Here is a 19,790-nt window from a genome sequence, read left to right on the forward strand (position 1 = left end):
CCTGGGAACCTAGATCTCATTTGAATACCCCCCTACTGTTGTACAAGTTCCACCGTAGTCATCCGAGCAAGCCAGGAGGAGTGGACCTTAGTAGGGGGCATACTGTCACACCTCAGGGAACCTGGCGGCTTTGGGCTAAATGGAAGCTGCGTCCTCCATTGCTGGTTCCTTCACATACGACGAAGCGCAGAGTACAAGTCTAGTCTTTTTTTTTCCACGCATTCCGACGCAGATTCTTTAGCCACTCACTTCCGGTGTCAGATGTGTTGCAACAAACAGTTTCCCTGATCGCCTGCGCTGCCGTACGCCTTACACTTCGCTCCTCAGTGTTTTGTCTCTTTACCGTCTCCAACCTCCCCGTCCTCCCTTTCTGAATTTCCAGCTTATCCTCTCGCCTCCGTATCGTCGTCCTTCCTCCTTCTACTTTCCGCTCCCATCTTCCTCCGGTCCCTTCCTCCCGTCTTGTGTTATTTTCCCTCAGACTTGCTTTCTTTCATTCCTTTCCTCTCCGCCCCTTTCCCCTTTACCTTCAGCCTTGCCATTCTGTGTATCGACCTCTTTCTGTTCAACGGACTGCCTTGCCTCATCCCTATTGGCGTTTTCTTGTACTTCTAGTGTACCAACTCCTGCCTGTCCTACGGATTGCCTGCCTCTTCCTGAATTGTATTGTTTCTACCCGAACACTTAACCCGTGGTACTCAGACTTTCTACTGCTGGTTATACACCCAAGTTTACCATCCCTGGAATTTCCTGATCCACTCATCTCTTCAGCAGAAGCATACCTTTCTGGGGTTTTTTATGCCTCTGGCTTTTTCCCCACTGTTTAACGGCTGAGGAGGGTAGCCACAGTTCACCCATTGGGTGTCACTGTGGCGTCTTTTCACGGTCGTCCTTATCTGGAAAAAAAAAAGGGGAAGACTCGAACTCAGGATAACCCGAAGCTTGCATTACATCGGAAAATCAGAGGTGAGGAGGAAGAGGAGGACAGGGAATCAGACTCTTCACAAGTGGAAGAGGATATAACAAATATATCCAACAGTTTGCAACGCCCACAAACCATTATGGCCACTCCGCAACAGGTGCAGGAGTTAGTGGCAGCAGTCCAGAACTTGAATTTAGAAGTTCAAAATCTCAAAGGCGCAAATGCCACTTTACAGCAGAGAGTTGCTGAACGAGACCCACCTACTACGGATCTACCTCCATTACCCCTACTCTCAGGGAAGTTTGATGGGACGCCCAAGAGTTAAAAGGAGTTCTTGGATGCTTGTAACCTGCATTTCTCATTTCGTTCCCAAACATTCTCTTCGGGGCATGCTAAGGTCGGGTTTATGATTACTCACATGTCAGGCAATGCACTGGCCTGGGCTACCCCGCTGGTCAACAGAGCAGATCCCGTGTTACAAGATTACGAAGCATTCAAGACATTGATGAAACAGACCTTCCTACGTACTGAGAGTAGGTATTTGGCCTCCGAGGACCTGTTGGACATCAGACAAGGGAACTCCGACTTAATTTCCTACATCACGTTGTTCAAACAAATAGCCGCAGAGGCGGGCTGGCAAGAACAGGCACAATACGCCATATTCCGAAGAGGTCGGCGAGAAGAATTAAAGGACGAACTAGCACGCATAGAAAGACCTCTCACCTTCACAGATCTCATCACAGCCACATTGCGGATAGATTTTCGGTTAACCGAACGACGAGCAGAGCGTCAAAAGACAAAGATTAGGATCCCTATACCTCCTGTTTCCCTCCCTCTGACATCACCTTCCTCGGCACGCTCCACGCGAGAAGAGCCTATGCAGATAGGTACTACCCGCGCCCCTCTCACGGTTGAAGAACGCAGAAGAAGGCGAGAAGGAAGTTTGTGTATGTACTGTGGATCTTCGACTCATTTACTTCGAGACTGCCCAGATGTACCCCCGAGACGCTCGGGAAACGGGCACCCACGGTAAGTTTGGGGACTCACTACCGAGGGAATAATCCTAGTCCCTTTGTTACCCTTTCAATCACTACCTTGGAAGGTAGTAACGATGACCGACTCATGGTGATGGCAGTTACCCTACTGATCGGCAAGACCTCTATTCAGACCCAGGCTCTCCTAGATTGTGGGGCCGCAGGCAATTTCATAGACACTCAGTGGGCAGAAAGCCACAGACTTATTCGAGTAGCCAAGACCGAAGATCAGAAGGTAGAGGGTGTCGACGGAGAACTTTTAAGCTCAGGCCTGATCACTCATTCCACAGAGTTCCTCACCGTGTGCATCATGGAACATTCTGAACGTTTATCCTTTGACATTATCCGAGCAGCTCACTTCCCTATTATCCTGGGCATAGGTTGGCTTTGTCCACACAACCCTTCCATAGATTGGACCAGAAACCTTTTAAGCTTCCACTCAACCTTCTGTAAGAAGAACTGTCTGCCCAAACCTACCTTTGCAGCAATACAAACAGCCAGTGGAATAGAATCTAAGACAATACATTGTTTACCCTCCTTTCTCAAAGAATACACTGATGTAGTGACAGAGAAAATACCTCTTGAGCTTCCTCCTCACAGACCTGAAGATTGCAGGATCGATCTACATCCTGGGGCCTTGGTCCCCTTTTGTCGGATGTTTCCTTTGACACTTCAAGAAAGAAGATATCTGCGAGAATACCTAGATAAGAATCTGGCCAATGACTTGATTAGGCCTTCTAGATCTCCTGCAGGGGCCTCCTTATTCTTCACCCCCAAGAAAGACACACTGGAACTACGCCCGTGTATCGATTACAGGGGGCTAAACAAGGTAACAACAAAGGACAGGTATCCCATGCCTCTCATTTCAGAAATCATTCACGCCGTTCAGTCGGCCACAGTATTTACCAAACTAGATCTACGGAATGCTTACCATCTGCTTCGTATCCAATCTGGGGATGAGTGGAAGACTGCGTTTAGGACCCCCTTTGGACTTTATGAATATCAAGTAATGCCATTTGGCCTTGTCAATGCTCCTTCCATTTTCCTATGCTTCATGGACAGCCTCTTTTCTGATCTCTTGGGACACTCAGTCATCATCTACCTAGATGATATCCTTGTCTTCTCTCTCACCCAAGAAGAACATAATATCCATGTCCTGGAGGTGTTTCACAGATTACAAGAAAATCATCTCTCTGTCAAACTTGAAAAATGTGTCTTTTCGGCTAAGTCCATTTCCTACTTAGGTTACATCCTTTCCTCTGAGGGCATGGCCATGGACCCACAAAAGGTCAATTCCATCCTAGACTGGCCGTCTCCTAAGACGGTTAAGGACATCCAGAGATTCCTTGGCCTTTCTAACTTCTATCGAAAATTCATCCCAAATTTCTCCCAACAGGTACTTCCAATGACCACTCTTCTTAAGAAGTCCTCCTCTCCGTTCCAATGGTCCCCCCAGGCGGAGAAGAGTTTTCAACAGCTCAAACAGACCTTTTGTTCGGCTCCTGTCTTAAGACAACCCGATCAGCACAGCCCTTTCATTGTGGAAACTGACGCCTCTTCAGCCGCTGTAGGAGCAGTCTTACTACAAGAACACCATGGTAAGGAACACCCGGTGTCCTATTTTTCCAAAACCCTAAACATCAGCCTGTCCTACTCTGTTATAGAGCGAGAGTTACTCGCCATGAAATTAGCCTGTGCTGAATGGCACCACCTCCTCCAAGGTGGGGAACATCCTTTTACCCTTTGCACGGATCACAAAAATCTGTAAGTATTACGCCAATTTGAATGCTATAATACCAGGCAGGCAAGATGGGCACATTTCTTCGCCCAGTTTGACTTCGAGATCACCTATATCCCAGGCGAACAAAACCTGGTAGCTGATGCCCTGTCCCGGCGCAGTGACTATCTGTCTGAATCGGAATCCACGACTGAGTTGATGTTTTCTAGGTCCCAAAGAATTGGAGTTATTTCTACCTTTTTACAATGAGTCAAGGACGATTCAGGAGGAAGATTCGAGGACGAAATGCATGACAACCTGACTGAGTACGTCGTTAAAGACGGACTTTATCTGGTAAACGACAAATTGTACTTACCCACGCCAGCTTTAAGAAAGACCGCACTATCCTGGTGTCATGACTCCAAGTTTGCCGGACATCGTGGTATTCGTTGAACTCAAGATTTTCTAGTACGACATTTCTTTTGGCCCAACATGAGGGAAGATACCAAACAATATGTCCAGTCTTGTACCACCTGCCTTCGGAACAAATCCACCACGCAACGACCTCTGGGATTGTTGGAACCCTGTGCCATTCCTACTGGACCTTGGACCACTGTATCTACTGATTTCATCGTTGATTTACCAGAGTCGCAAGGTTGTACCTGTATAATGGTGGTGATTGATTCCTTCACCAAGTTGGCACATTTCTCACCCTTACCCAGAGTACCTTCTGCCTCCTGTATGGCAGGAATCTTCTTGAAAGACATATTCAAGTTACACGGTATACCTACTAAGATAATTTCGGACTGAGGCAGCCAGTACACATCCCATTTCTGGTCCGCTCTCTGTAAAGGTTTGGGTATAGAGGGAGCTCTCACCTCGGGATTCCATCCACAATCTAACGGACAGACGGAACGCCTCAACGGTACATTAGAGCAGTATCTCCGGTGTTTCGTTAACCAACAGCAAGACAATTGGGTCCAGTTACTCCCGATGGCAGAATTTTCTTACAATCACGCTAAACACTCTGCCCTCGGAATTAGCCCTTTTTTCTGTACTTATGGTTACCATCCCCGCACCCTACTTCCATTAGCTCACATAGAGAGCTCAGTTCCTTCTGCCGAAGCCTCTTTGACAACTATCCGGGAGGCACATAACAAAGCTAGGCTGGGATTGAAGGAGGCCCAAGAAAGAAACAAGACCCAAGCGGATAAACACCGTAGACCAGTTCCTGAATGGGGTGTTGGTTCTAAGGTACTCCTGTCGACCAAATTCCTACCACGTTGGTTACGTCCCTCAAAACTGTCCCCTAGATATATTGGACCATACAAGATCACTCGAGTCATAAACCCTGTGGCCTTTCGTCTACAGCTACCGTCAAGCTTACGCCGAGTTCATCCGGTGTTTCACACTTCTCAACTAAAGTCCTTTGTGGAAGATAGATGGAACCGTAAGACAAGCATCACCTCAGTACCTAAAGATCCTTCTAAAGATGTCTATGAGTTGGCCCAGATATGTGACTCCCGGTATCATAGAGGACGCTTAGAGTACCTTATTCGCTGGAAGGGATACCCTACTTCAGAAAACACCTGGGAACCTAGATCTCATTTGAATACCCCCCTACTGTTGAACAAGTTCCACCGTAGTCATCCGAGCAAGCCAGGAGGAGTGGACCATAGGAGGGGGCATACTGTCACACCTCAGGGAACCTGGCGGCTTTGGGCTAAATGGAAGCTGCGTCCTCCATTGCTGGTCCTTCACATACGACGAAGCGCAGAGTACGAGTCTAGTCTTTTTTTTTCCACGCATACCGACGCCGATTCTTTAGCCACTCACTTCCGGTGTCAGATGTGTTGCAACGAACAGTTTCCCTGATCGCCTGCGCTGCCGTACTCCTTACACTTCGCTCCCCAGTGTTTTGTCTCTTTACCGTCTCCAACCTCCCCGTCCTCCCTTTCTGAATTTCCAGCTTATCCTCTCGCCTCCGTATCCTCGTCCTTCCTCCTACTTTCCGCTCCCATCTTCCTCCGGTCCCTTCCTCCCGTCTTGTGTTATTTTCCCTCAGACTGGCTTTCTTTCATTCCTTTCCTCTCCGCCCCTTTCTCCTTAACTTCAGCCTTGCCATACTGTGTATCGACCTCCTTCTGTTCAATGGACTGCCTTGCCTCATCCCTATTGGCGTTTTCTTGTACTTCTAGTGTACCGACTCCTGCCTGTCCTACGGATTGCCTGCCTCTTCCTGAATTGTATTGTTTCTACCCGAACACTTAACCCGTGGTACTCAGACTTTCTACTGCTGGTTATACACCCAAGTTTACCATCCCTGGAATTTCCTGATCCACTCATCTCTTCAGCAGAAGCATACCTTTCTGGGGTTTTTTATGCCTCTGGCTTTACCCCCACTGTTTAACGGCTGAGGAGGGTAGCCACAGTTCACCCATTGGGTGTCACTGTGGCGTCCTTTCACGGTCGTCCTTATCTGCAAAATAAAAGGGGAAGACTCGAACTCAGGATAACCCGAAGCTTGCATTACATCGGAAAATCAGAGGTGAGGAGGAAGTGGAGGACAGGGAATCAGACTCTTCACAAGTGGAAGAGGATATAACAGATATATCCGACACCATATTCCTATCTACAGTCCTTCTGGCAAGAGGAATACAAAAGAAGTCCTCGGTAGGGTAGAGGGGCTTGTTATAGAACCCTATGGGAGATGGCAGAATCCCCCACTCCCTTGCTAAGCCCTCATTTTCACACTTAGGCGACCTCAAACCTCTCCGGGCAAATCTCCAGAAAAGTTCTAAATGTTTTTTGCAAGATAAACCACCCAAATTCAGATGAATCTCAAAATTCCCAAACATATCACAATTCCTCGGTCATCACCTACCTACTATAACAAAAATTCACAGGCTCCTGAATTTTGCATTGCATATGGATTTTTTAATATGTAAGAATGGTGGCATTACTCGATTTCCACATTTATCAGATAATGCATCCCCTACAGTTCTCTGTAAAAGTAGGCAGAGATATCTATCTTGTTTAAATTAGTATACGTTTAGACTATATCTTGTTATTCTGCAGAGGAGATCGCCAATCCTCTGCCAGAAACAGATCGCACAACTACTGGCACAGGCATGATAGGTGACTTGCATGCTGCAGAAATAGCACTGTTAATCTAACGTCTGAAAGGTGTCACAGAAGATTCCTGCCTATGCTCCCTAAAGCAAGAGTGTCAAATAAAAAAAGTCACCTGTAGAAACTTCACACGCTAACCAAATGTTTCCGCTTGAACATCCAGGCAGCAAAGATCTCTCTCTTATCCACATTAAGATAAAGCAAAACATGTAGGAAGGACAATATCCTCTTTCCAAAGGACTCCTAACACTACTTTTAGGATAAACTCTCGACCTGGTTTGTACGCCTCCAAATATGTCAACATCTTTTAATATGGTTTGCGATTCATAGATGTGCCTATTTCACATAAAACTATGATAACTGTGAAAGCCATCGTTGCCAGCATCTTAGCTACATCTGCTAGAGCTTGATATAGCGTTACCTTGGTGAATGACGCAACCTAACGTGGCCTGGATGTACTGACCTGAACCAGGCCATCCAGGCGATGGCACAGATCCTGAGGACCCAAAGTACTGGAGAAAGCTCAGACCCATTTGCCAAGTGGCCTGCTGTGGACTGGATCACAATCCCTGGGAAGTGAGCGTTGTCATTGCTCTAAAGCATGGGTAGCAAGCTTTTTGTCAACCGTTTGGCCTGCAACTCCCATGGTCCCGTACCACTGGCCTATGTGTAATGGGATTTGAAGGCCAAGTCTTCTGGAATGTGACAGGTTTGCTTCCCCCGCTCGAAAGCATCGATATTGCCTTAAGATTATTTGATTTCTAAAATAATGGCAGAACATTTGATTCAGGAAGCTGATGCTGTCTGAAGAGTCCATCTACCACTGCCTCAAACAAAGAAGAAGAGTTCACATTCTCACATCAGTGGCCAATGACGATCCACAATCACTAACATGCTCAGATATCTGCACTGAGATTCTTCCTAATTCGAAACTGGAGATTCTGTATGCCTGCATTCTGTTGAAGAGCAACTCTAGAAATCCTCCATTATAGAACCTATCCATTACGGATTGGTATCCAAAACCAATACCATAAATAACCCAGTTTCTCAGCAACCAGAGAAAGGTGCCCATTATGATGCTCCTTAAAAAATGAATCGTCCACAGTAAACACTTGTCATATAGGCAGGCAATACTGCAGATGACAATCTGCTTCTGATGCCATCTTGGAGTCAGGCATATTTATAGCCGCCTCCACGGACAGCGGCCATTATGGGGTCATGCTATGCTGATGCCGCTACACTTTTCAAGCACATGGCTCCTCTGCTGACACCAGCACGGCCATCTTTCCTTTTCTCTGTCTCAAGCACGGCACTTTAGAAGACTCTTTTTGGTAAAGTGCCAAAATCGACACTCAAGAAGTCACTTTCTGCACGGGTTCCTGAAATGAAACTGAATGATCAAGGAAGAAAACGAATTGAAGGATGTGAGGGAGTAAAGAAAATTATTGGTTCCCCGTGGTGCGCTAGCATGGTATACCTTGGAGTGGAACTTTGAGCTCTCAAGGCTGGAATAAAAAACCTTATTTCAGTGAGGTATGCACATGAGGAGCAGTAACACCCTCATTCAACTGCTGAAGTGAGATGTTCACCTACGTTTATAAACAAACGCTTACCAACGGGTGCATCATCTAACTGACGTCTAAGACTGTCCATGACGTGGTCATGGGAACAGATTGAGAGTGGAGTTTGGAGACCTTTTCGTGTTGGAAGTCCCTCAATTTGTGTTATGTGGTTTATAGTGAAATTTTCGAATTACATAATGTAAAATGCAAAAATTTCGAAAAAAATGGGTGAATTTTTTTTTTCGAATGTCCTTTTCATTTATTTTCTGTTCAAATGGGGGGGTTCCCCCCAACCCCCTTTTTAATGTTTATTTTTTTAACCCTTTTTTTAACGCACAAAAGCAAAAAAAAACATGTAAATTAAAAAATGACAAATTTGAGAAAAAAAAATTCCGGCCAATTTTTTCAACATTTTTGTCATTCGACATTATGGATTCCACATATTAACTGGACACCGTGTTATGTGACATAGTCACGTTGAATGGACTGCAGGAGTGAACGGGCCTCTGAGGCCTGGGGGTGCTCTGGTTCTCTGATGTGCTACCGGGAGGCAGTACAAAGGATAACCCTCCGAGACCCCACATACTTTTCAACCCTGTATGCTCTTTTGAGATGAGCACCAGCAGTCCATGCTAACAAATTCACACCTGAGTCACACACCATTGCTTACTTAGAATCCACTGTTGGAAAGCACATATATGTGCAGGGCCATGGCATTCATCATACCGGTGTGAGATTACAGGTTTTCAGCGTCCACTACCAACACCCATCCTCCAGCATAAGAGACAATGGGCCTCATTCTGAGTGTGGCGGTCTGCAAATAAGGGTGCCGATAGCAACGTAATGGCACCCTTTCTGGACCACCGTACTCCGACTCTGCGTGCGGGGACTGTTATGCCCAGCAGGACTGACCTGCCGGGGCACAACAGCACCCACCCCCAGAGTTGTCACGGAAGCACTGGCACCGTTAACAACGGTAACAACGGTGCCGGTGATTCCGTGAACCCATTTCCGTGGAGTCCTATGTGACTCCACGGGAATGGGGACTTATCTTATCTGCCACCTTACTTCCTGCTCTGCCGGGACATTACAATGTCATGCCCCGGTGACACCGGGAAGTCTGGTGGCAGATTCAGTGTTACGAGGACAGCAGCATCCTGCCGGTGGCACCAGCAAATTACCGCCGTCCTCGTAATGAGGCCCTATGTGCCTTATTGACAAAGCATTTTTCAATTGGGGGGTGGGGGGGTTTCCCATTCAAAAGTGCTTTTTGTAAATCAGGCCTAAAGTCAGTACACCGTGCCTCATCCCACCCGCTTCGCAAAAGAAAAAGGTGACAGTGAACCAAGGTCGTGGATACAAATACGTCGATTAAGGCTGGCCCTCTGCCTCGCCTCTAAACATGAGGATGACTTATTTCAATTCCATGGTTTACCAACTAGCAAACGGGAGCTCTTGTAGCTACTGGCATTTCATTTTACAGCTCTCAAGTGAGCGAAAAGACTAGACATTTGAACATATTCGTGATGCATAAAAGATGGCTTTTTGTCAGGGACACACTTGATTGGAGAAATCCATTCATGCTTGCCAATCCTAAGTGGCTGTAACCCGCAGATGAAGAAGGATTTATTGACACGACACTGCCTGGTTCATGCAGGCAGTGATGCTTTTTTCCAGAATGCAGAAGGTGATAATACACATTTAATTGCATGCAATTGGCAGAAGACGAAGAACCCAGCTCATTCATTAGTCCACTCCTTAGTGACTTATTAGAAGACAGGTCCCAATTTGCGAGCCATCGATGCAGATTTAATTGGCCTTTCTCATCACAATTCTAAATGTGCAAGGAGCCAGTGACATCCACCCACCCCCTGCGGCTCTAGAGTTGCTGTGCTGTGCAGCAGGCGGGAGACCGGGCACACATCTGATTTCCTCCACCGTGGCACCGCTTTGGTCTTGCGTGCCATGCTGAAGAAGATTCCTAAAGGACACCTGCGGCATACTCTGAAAACTCCTCATCACTGATCCTGCATCACCAACAAGGAGCCCCATCCGGGAGACGCTGCACTGCGCAGCAGGTCCACATTCCTGTGATTCTGCCACAAAATAACAAGGCACAGTGCTTACACACATACATACAGATCTGTTTTATCACATAAATATTGGGCTATGTGAACACATATCTGGGTCATAGGGTGCAGACTACTGTAAACTTGTCGGTCTGCCACACATTATTATATGTTATGTGGAAAGAAAATGACAATTGGGCCTCATTACGAGTTTGGCGGTATCTCGGCTGTAAATCTGCTGAGATACCACCGTTACCGCCACTTGGTCCGGCGGCATTACCACTGGATTATAAGTGGGGGAAGGCTATGTTAGTCTTCATTAATTGGAGTGCACAGGACTCCATGGAGGATCTCAGCGGTATTTACGCCTGTGGTAATTCCACCAAATTGGCCGATATTGGGTGGTAATGTGGCAGAACTTCACCTTACCCCCAAACTCGTAGTTGGGCAGTGTGCTAATGCAGTGGTAAACGGTATTACCACCGCATTTTACTGTACCACCCAATTTATAATGTGGCCCAATGTAAAAACAAAGAGGTTAAAATGAAAAGATAAAAATAGCAACTTTTACTCTGTATGTGATCGCAACAGATATCATGAAGGGGAAAAAAAGAGACGGGGAAAGCAATGACACTAGCCATATGACTTCGTTATTAGTGGCGTATTTAGGCTTTTTGCTTCGCTAGGCCCAAATAAGTGCATGCATCCCCTCAATTTACCTCCACCTCTGACAGACTCTGCACCTTCACCAGATTCTGCCCGTTCATCGAAGTCTGTCTGCGCTGTCAATACTACACCCCTTCAATCCCCATTCTGTCCCCCATTTTGGCTCCATAACATTATAAGGACATGTTTAAGATTGGAGGAAGAGGAAGAGTTTGTAACTAAATCAAGTGAATTGAAAGGGAAATTTATCAAGAGAGGTTACAGTGAACAAGTTTTGTCTGAACATTACCTGACAGTGAGAGATATTCCCAGACCAGAGGCATTGAAACCTAAAGACCAATCTAAAGAAGAAGAGATGGTATATGTTAATACGTATTCCCAACAGAGTGGTAAAATCAAAAATATCATCTAGAAAAACTGGGAAGTATTAGCATTGGACTTGACATTGGAGAAACTATTTCCAAACCCTCCACTATTTGCTTATAGCAAAAGTAGGTCGTTCAAATATTTCCTAATCAAATCTGACATTACAAAAAAAAAACACAGATGAAAAAGACATATAAAGGTACACTTACATGTAACAATTGTAACTGTTGCAATAATGTATTGAAAGGAGATTTTATCTGTCACCCATACAATGGCAAAAAAATACCGTTGTGACACAAAAAATGTGATATATGGCATAAAATGCCCTTGTGGCATGTATTATGTCGGATTTACAAGTAGGAAAGCCAAAGTTAGATTGGGGGGAACACAAGTCAAACATCAGGAATCTCTCCACAAAATCACCTGTTGTGCAACATTTTATTGCAGAAAGACACACTATTGCACAAATGAAATTTGTCATTCTTGAATCCGTCAAACTTCCCAGGAGGGGGGGTAATCTTATAAAACAATTACAGCAGAGAGAGATCTATTGGTTTGAAAAATTGGACACTATGGGCCTCATTACGACCCTGGCGCTAAGCGAAAAACGATGGCGGTAAATGCTTACCGCCATCGTTTTCCGCCAGGTCCGATCATGACCCGTGACCGTTAACTACGATGCCAATAGCGGCATCGTAGTTAACGCTGCCGCAAACTGCGCTAAGGGTGCGCGCACGCGACCGCCCACACCGTACTTAGCGCCATGGCGGAAAGGCACGCAAATGCCGACCCAAGCGGACATGCACCTAACGCCATCATTGAGGCCGCTAAGTACCTTACCGCCATGGTGCAAATAACGCCATCGCGAACCAACCGTAAAGGGCCAATTCAAGTGAATGCAGCTGCCACAGGTGCACAGAAACAGCACAGGTGAAGGCAATACAGACTCAGGGGAGTATAAAAAGAGCACACCCCACCCCTACCCACACCCAGTCACACTCCACAATGATGCCAATACGACTAGCAATGTTGGGGCTGGAGGACCTGATAGCAATGCATGTGCTACTACAACAGCAACAGCAACAACAACAACAACAGGCAGCACAGAGGAGACGCAGGAGGAGAAGGAGGGCAAGGCAGGCCCAGCAAGCCCCACCAGCACAGCCAGTGCCACCACGCAGGCAGCCCCCAATCCCACGCATCAGAGCCAATCCAAACAACCTCACTGCTGAGCAGATCCACACCCTGTACCGTTTGGACAGGGACACCATCACCGCCATCGTAGACATGACACACAACGACATCGTCAGCATGATAGAAAGTCCAACCGCCATCCCCCCCCTACTGAAGGTAGTGGCTGTACTCCACTTCCTGGCCACAGGCACCTACCAGCACACAGTGGGGCACCTGCATGGCATTTCACAACCATTATTCTCACGAACACTCATCCAAGTGCTCGATGCCCTCCTCAAGCACACAGACGACCACATCTCATTACCACGGACTGCCCAGGAGATTGCAAACACCAAAGTGGGTTTCCATGCACTAGCCAGCATACCCGGTTGCATTGGTGCCATCGACTGCACCCATGTGGAATTGGTGGTTCCACGTGCCATGGAGGTACCGTACCGCAACCGGAAACAGTTCCACTCTATCAACGTGCAAATGGTCTGTGACTCCAACAAGATCATCACACATTGTTGTGCCCGATTCCCCGGATCAACCCATGATTCCATGATCCTGAGGAACTCCACAATACCACGCTACATGGAGCGACATGCAGGCCCAAGATCCTGGCTACTCGGTGAGTGCTATGTCATGGAAGTGGGCATGGGAATGACGTACCAGTGCATACTCCACCTGGCAGAAAGGGGGGGGGGGATGATGCATACTCCACCTGGCTGAAAGGGGGGGGGGGATGATGCATACTCCACCTGGCTGAAAGGGGGGGGGGATGATGCATACTCCACCTGGCTGTGAGTAACACAGAGAACGGATACAGAGGAAGGCCACTCACAATGCACTAAACCCCTCTGCATACATAGGGTGATGGCATGCTAAACAGGCCATGGCAGCAATGGGCATATACTGGTTGCATAGTGTGAATCAATTAGTGCATGTAGAAGTGAGCCAAGGTAACAGTTCCATGCCAGCCATGGTGGGACATCATGTTCCTGGACAGACAACATGACTGACACATACATTCTCGCCTACATACAGGTGATGCAGCCTACCCCCTGAAGAGGTGGCTCCTCACGCCAGTCCGGAACCCGCAGAACCAGCACGAGGAGGACTACAACCGTGCACATACACGTACTCGTGTGGTCATAGAGCAGACATTCGGCCTCCTGAAGGCACGGTTCCGAAGCCTCAGCAGGTCTGGTGGGGCACTCCTGTATGGCCATGAGAAGGTGGCAAAGATCGTCATGGCATGTGTCATGCTGCACAATATGTGCGTCAGACGGAATGTGCCCCTGCCCCCTGACGCAGAACTGCAACCACCTGACGATGAGGATGAGGATGAGGAGGGTGCAGAAGGGGCGCCACCACATGGAGGAGGCGATGCACAGGAGGGGCGTGCCATGCGCCAAAGTATCATCAACCACTGCTTCTAGCACACACGGCTGGTGTTCATCGCATGGAGACAGCACTTGGGGCACTGTGTGACTCTGGGGCATGCACACTGAGGACTGGACACCAATAAAGCACACATACGCAATGAAAATGTCCACACGTTTCCTTTTGTGAAACGAATAAACTGTATTTGAACTATGTACTGTCGTGTCACACCCCCTCCCACCTCCCACCTCCCCCCTGCACACCCCCCCCCCCAAACTCCCCCCTTAACTCCCCAACACACCACCCCGCCACCCCCCTGCACACCCCAACACACCCCCTCCCACCTCCCACCTCCCCCCTGCACACACCCCCCCCAAACTCCCCCCTTAACTCCCCAACACACCACCCCGCCACCCCCCTGCACACCCCAACACACCCACTCCCCCCTCCACCCTCCCCCCCCCTGGAATCCCAACAAAGGTGTGAGTTGGTCTGTGCAGCAGTGTCAGTAGTAGGATTCCTACACTGTCCGGCCACTATTGGCAGCCCCCTCCACTGGCCCCCGGGGCACCCCTGCCTGTGCTGCGGAGGTTCCTCCCCGATCGGCGGATGGGGCTGCTCGGTGTCGAGCTGGCAACCGAGGAGGATCCTGCCTGCTCATTTGGACGCATGGCCCGTATTGTCTGCACAAGGTCAGTGATGGCGTGCCGCACAGCAGCTAGTTCCGCGCAGATGTCCTTTGTGGACGACTCTATAGCTGCCTTCACAGTCTCAGCACATTTATCCATTGCTGCACTTGACCCCCCACATTCAGCAACATGTTCTTCGAGCAGCGAGGAAAGTTGCTGCTGCCGGGTGGCAATCGCCTCCAGAGAATGGTTGGGATTCTGGGCCATGGCTAATGGCAGTGGCATTCCCATTGGGCTGATCTGCCCCTGCAGCGGGGATGGAGTGGCTGGCCAATCGTCATCCTCTGGCTGACCCTGTGTGGCATCCACATGCGGGCTGCTTAGGGACAGGTAGGGGGAATGAGGGTGGCCTGTGGGGCTCCTGACATCACTCTCCTCAAAGGTCCCTGCTTCACTATCGGAGGAGGCAGCAATGGCAGCAGTCTCCCCAAGTGTGCTGCTTGCAGCAGAGGCTGTGGCTTCTGTGGGCATGATTGGTGTGATGTCTGCTGCTGCTGCTGCTGCTGCTGTACTGCCTGCTGGGGTGGCTGTCTGTGCCCTGTCCTGTTTCCCTTGCATGGATTTTGCCTGCTGTGGTGTTTTCCTCGGGACGACAGAGGTGGAGGGTTGTGGCGTTGGCACAGTTGGCCTGGCCCTCTTGGTGGGTGTGGAGGCTGTGGTGTCCTCTTCCTCAAGGTCGGAATTTGAGCCTGTGGTGGGACAGAGGAGGGAGAGTGTTATTGATGGGTCTGCGGACATTGGCCGGGCATTGTGGCGACTGGCATCTCATCAGTTAGTACATGTGGCACATTTCATGCAGGGGAAAAAAGTTGACTCCCTTTTGTGTGGAAGTAGCATGGAGGTATGTGGGTGCCTGCAGTTAGGGTGTGCATGCTGCATGTGTACAGGGTGCAGATCGGATGTATCTGTGGGCAGTCTCCTGCTGATGTGTTGCATTCACACTATGGGCCAACATTGTACTTCACATGAATGGACTTTGCATGCCTTGATTTGAGCCACCTACCTGCATCGCCCGATGTCGGGGCTCCTCTCTCCATTCCTCCTACTCCTTCAATGCTCTGCATTCCGATTGTGGAGGCACAGATTTCCTCCCATGGCTGCAATTTTATAGGGGACTCCGATCCTCCCCCAGTTGCCATTGCCAGGTTCATGTTGGCTGATAGTATGCTCCTGACTCTGAGCCGGAGATCGTCCCACCGCTTGCGGCACTGTTTGACATTGCGGGGTGTCGTTCCCACGGCACTGACCCGCTGAGCTACCAGTGCCCATATGGCCTTCTTCTTGGTTATGGCCGGTCTTGTCAGTTGGTTGGAGAATACCACTGCAGCGTTCTCCTGTAGGGTCTCCGCTAGAATGGTGAGCTCCTCTCTGGAGAAGCGGTCTTGCCGCTGGCGGTCACAGGCTTTTTTCAAAACTTTAGGCATCTTCCTGCAGGTAGAAGGTTGAAGCCGGTATTGGCGGGGTCTCAGGCTCGGATGTCCAGTGGTTTCGGAGGATGGCAATGGATTGTGTTTTTAAAGATGGCCGCCGTGCTCTTTCCCGTTCCGCCGCGGTGACGCTACTTCCGGTTCCGCTTATCTACGGTCAACGCTAATTGCGGTGACCGCTAACTACGGTCACCGCTATGTACGGCGGTGGCGGTGGTGCACCTTGCGCCGCATACGATGCCGGTAGGTGCCGTTTTGGGGGCATTACCGCCATGGCGCTGTTTACATTACCGCCATGGCGTAATGCTCGTGCGCGATGGGTCGTAATGTGGCGCACTTTACACCATCGTCCCACGGCGTTAACGTTCATTACGCCATGGCGGTAATGACGGCGGATTACCGCCAGGGTCGTAATGAGGCCCTATGTATCCTCGGGGAATGAATATTGAGTGGGATTTGAATTGTTTTTTATGAAATTTATTGTGTAAAATGTGACATCCAATGTGAGTTGGTAAGAAACTTTTTTATAAGTCATGTGATTCTGATTTTGTAATAACTATGAAGGGATTGTTTACTTATCTGTACAAGGCCTTCTTTATGTTTAATTTCTTTTTATCCATCAAATGAAGGAGTGACTTTACATGTTTTGTATTCAACACGTGCTATCCATAACCGATCTCTGAGAGTATAACATAACGCATTGCGCAGTGGGACACAAAGTGCACTGTTGTGATGCAGGACTAAGCTTTAAATGAACTGTAAAATCCAAAAGTATTTAGACATTGTAGTGTTGTCCGAAATATCAGTATAATAATCAAAAGAAATATCTTTTTTGTTATATACTGTACTAAAAAGCCATCATCAGGCGCATTGGTTACTTTGTTATTACGTTTAAAAGTACACATTGAATATCAGATATTCGAGCGGTAGTCGTTAAGCTCGAATAAAGAACGAGTCGCATTTACTATCTACAATAGCAACTTAGGCCAATCTAAAATGGCGCCTGTGGAACAGGCATCATGAACATAATAGAAGGACTAATAGAAGCGAGTGATCTCGCGTTAAATTACCCGAGAACAGCAGAGACAGTTTGATGGAGGAAGGGCTTTTTCGAGCAGCGTGAAAACTACAGACAGGATTTCAGGTAAATCCGCCGTAGGGACATTGCAGTATTAGAGTTATTAACTATAGGATAGATATACATCTGAATTATTGTTTTGATTATTCAACAGAATTCTGGCTGTTAATACGCTCGCCAGCGAGTTATCGACTATCCATAGAAAAGCCTCCGGATAATAACGTATGCGGAATTTAACTATTTATCACAGGTAGGCAGCTGCATTATGAAGAATGAATACTTTGGGAATTTTTTAGCTTGAGTGAGTACCTAATTATACGCTAAACATATTGTCTGCAGGACAGTACCGCCAATAACCTGCCCAGGAGACGGGAATTAACTGGTTACTCATCATTGACCCGTATAGTGTAACAACCATCATATTTTTTAGGTAAGCATAGATGTTCTTCTGTGTCTAGGAATAAGACCTATTGAAACTAGTGTGGCTGCAGGGGGACCCAGCGCTATGTTTTGGCACTTGCTCCCCCTGAGCCACACTTTCTATTTCGTGTGATTGATATTGATACCTATACATATATTTTGTAGGGATTACCTAATCAATCTGAAAACTTACATCCGGACTACACTCCAAGTCCGACATTGAAGGTTAGTGCTATACAGTACCTTATATTCCTTAGCAATTGAATTGTGATGACATGAACGTCCAAATACTTATCTAAGTGTTTCTTTATAATTAAATTGCAGGTGAATTAGAAAGGACAGTCACCCAATATTTAAAACCTGAAGAAGGGCGTAAAACGCCCGAAAAGCGTAGTTTAGAAGAGGGCACTACAATAACATTAACATCCAACATTATGTGTCAAATATTGGGTCTTATTTAGGAATTTTGTAAATTCCATATGTTTATTGAAAGTGTTGTTGATACAAATGTGCATGTTTAACATAGAGTTTGTTTGAAAGAAATTATTTTGCTCAAAAGAATTCATTCAATGTACATAATTAATTCAACATGTGTATGATGTTCAATAATACGCAGATATGATTTATTGAAAAATTGTAAGTCTACATTTTTTAAAGTCATTTGATTGAATGCAAATTTTCTGTAAATTTAAAGAAGTTATTGCAATATATTTGCCTGTTGCTGTGCCCCAGTTTATTCACCGTGATTTTACAGTGAATCTTTCTAGCACACATATTTTTCAGTAAAGGTAGCACTTTACTTTCTGGGAACACCTAAAGTAGTTATTTATTGTTCTATTTATTGGGTATTGAATACACTGCAAACATATATAGTTGTGCATCTCTACCCTTTCTTTTTCTGAAGAGTCAACATTGACCTAGCAGATATATTCTCAATTAACTGCAATTTATAAGGAGACTCCTGACCCCAGATCTCTGCCCCGAGTCTTAAATGAAAATGATATACCTATAGCATTATTGCTGGTCGATAAACTCTTATGGATTTTGCAAATCGCGCACTCCCTGCTATTGCCTGGGACATTTTGATGCTTGTTTTTTAATATGATGATTCCCGCTGCCATTAACAGCAAAGCGGATTCCCAGGTAGTCAAAGTATTCTGCTTTCCCCAGCTGAGATACATTCACATAAAGTCCCTTTGGCAGTTCCTGGGACTTCCCCATTATTAACACTTCTGATTTAGTTGCATTTATCTTCAGTTATTTGCTGCATGGGCTTGGAGCACAACATCATCAGTGTAGGCCCACATAGGAACTTTTCTACCACCTAGACTAGGTACATCGGGACGTGGACTGTTCCTAAACGGATTGGAGCTCATTTGTATACAAATTAAATAAAATGTGGCAAGAGCACCCCAATGTCTGTAATCATGGCTTATCTTCTCGAGGAAGGGGTAGATCCTACAGTCAACACCCCCATTGGGAAGTACTTCAATGGCAGCTTCATAGCCCTCCTTATATGATCCTTTCGTGGTCATCAAACCATTGTAGTTCTTCTGAACCTTTTCCTCCAGCCCCTTCACCTCCAAGTCAAGACTACATTGGGAAGGATTAACCTGCTGGGGTTGCAGTTACTTTACAGGACATTACTTTGAAGTAATTCCTTAAGACTCAAAGTCACGTATCACATAAACTCCCAAGACAGTCACCAAAAGAAATGCATCGATGTAAGGCATTCACTAGCTGCTACAGAAGAATGCCACCATCTGGTTATAAGAATCAGATCGATATGGTACGTTTTGCTCAATGTCCATTCTTCTTAAGAAATCTTTGACATACTACCGACGGGTTCTGGACCGGAAGACACTGCACAGCATTTGTGCCTCTCGACCATTAGCACCCTGAGCAAGGTGCACAATCAATCAGGATGCTTGGAACATTGTCTGCCATGACTAGTACAAGTACACTTTCTGAGCATCCTGGATGCTGCACGTCCTTCCCAACACAGCCATTGCCCTTCTCAAATCTATATCATCACTGCGCCGCCCGTATCTGCGCCGACGAAAATGTCCACGCCAATTACGGTGCAGCGCAGTGATCAGATACATCCCTTTCCCCCCAATGAGCCGAGCCCCACCCCTTTACCGCAGTG

General features: G+C 47.1%; 1 protein-coding gene across 1 annotated transcript; it reads right to left on the minus strand.

Moving 5' to 3' along the window:
* Positions 1-14,519: 14,519 nt before the first annotated feature.
* On the minus strand, positions 14,520-16,549 carry LOC138567507 (nuclear apoptosis-inducing factor 1-like). The gene is made up of 2 exons (XM_069645771.1): positions 15,720-16,549; positions 14,520-15,405 (listed from the first exon to the last, which is right to left on the minus strand). Exons 1-2 carry the CDS (start codon positions 16,138-16,140, stop codon positions 14,564-14,566), a joined length of 1,263 nt encoding a protein of 420 aa, XP_069501872.1. The 5' UTR covers positions 16,141-16,549; the 3' UTR covers positions 14,520-14,563.
* Between the last annotated feature and the right edge of the window lie 3,241 nt (positions 16,550-19,790).

Source organism: Ambystoma mexicanum, chromosome 2p, assembly GCF_040938575.1.
Source record: "Ambystoma mexicanum isolate Mex_15411 chromosome 2p, UKY_AmexF1_1, whole genome shotgun sequence".
In the NCBI taxonomy this organism is placed as follows: domain Eukaryota; kingdom Metazoa; phylum Chordata; class Amphibia; order Caudata; family Ambystomatidae; genus Ambystoma; species Ambystoma mexicanum.

Bases quoted from the DNA above. Each gene is read 5' to 3' on its own strand.
- LOC138567507 (XM_069645771.1), bottom strand. From the start codon at position 16,140: ATGCCTAAAGTTTTGAAAAAAGCCTGTGACCGCCAGCGGCAAGACCGC. The intron at 15,406-15,719 runs GTAGGTGGCTCA...GTCCCACCACAG, and splicing joins CCCGACATCGGGCGATGCAG to GCTCAAATTCCGACCTTGAG.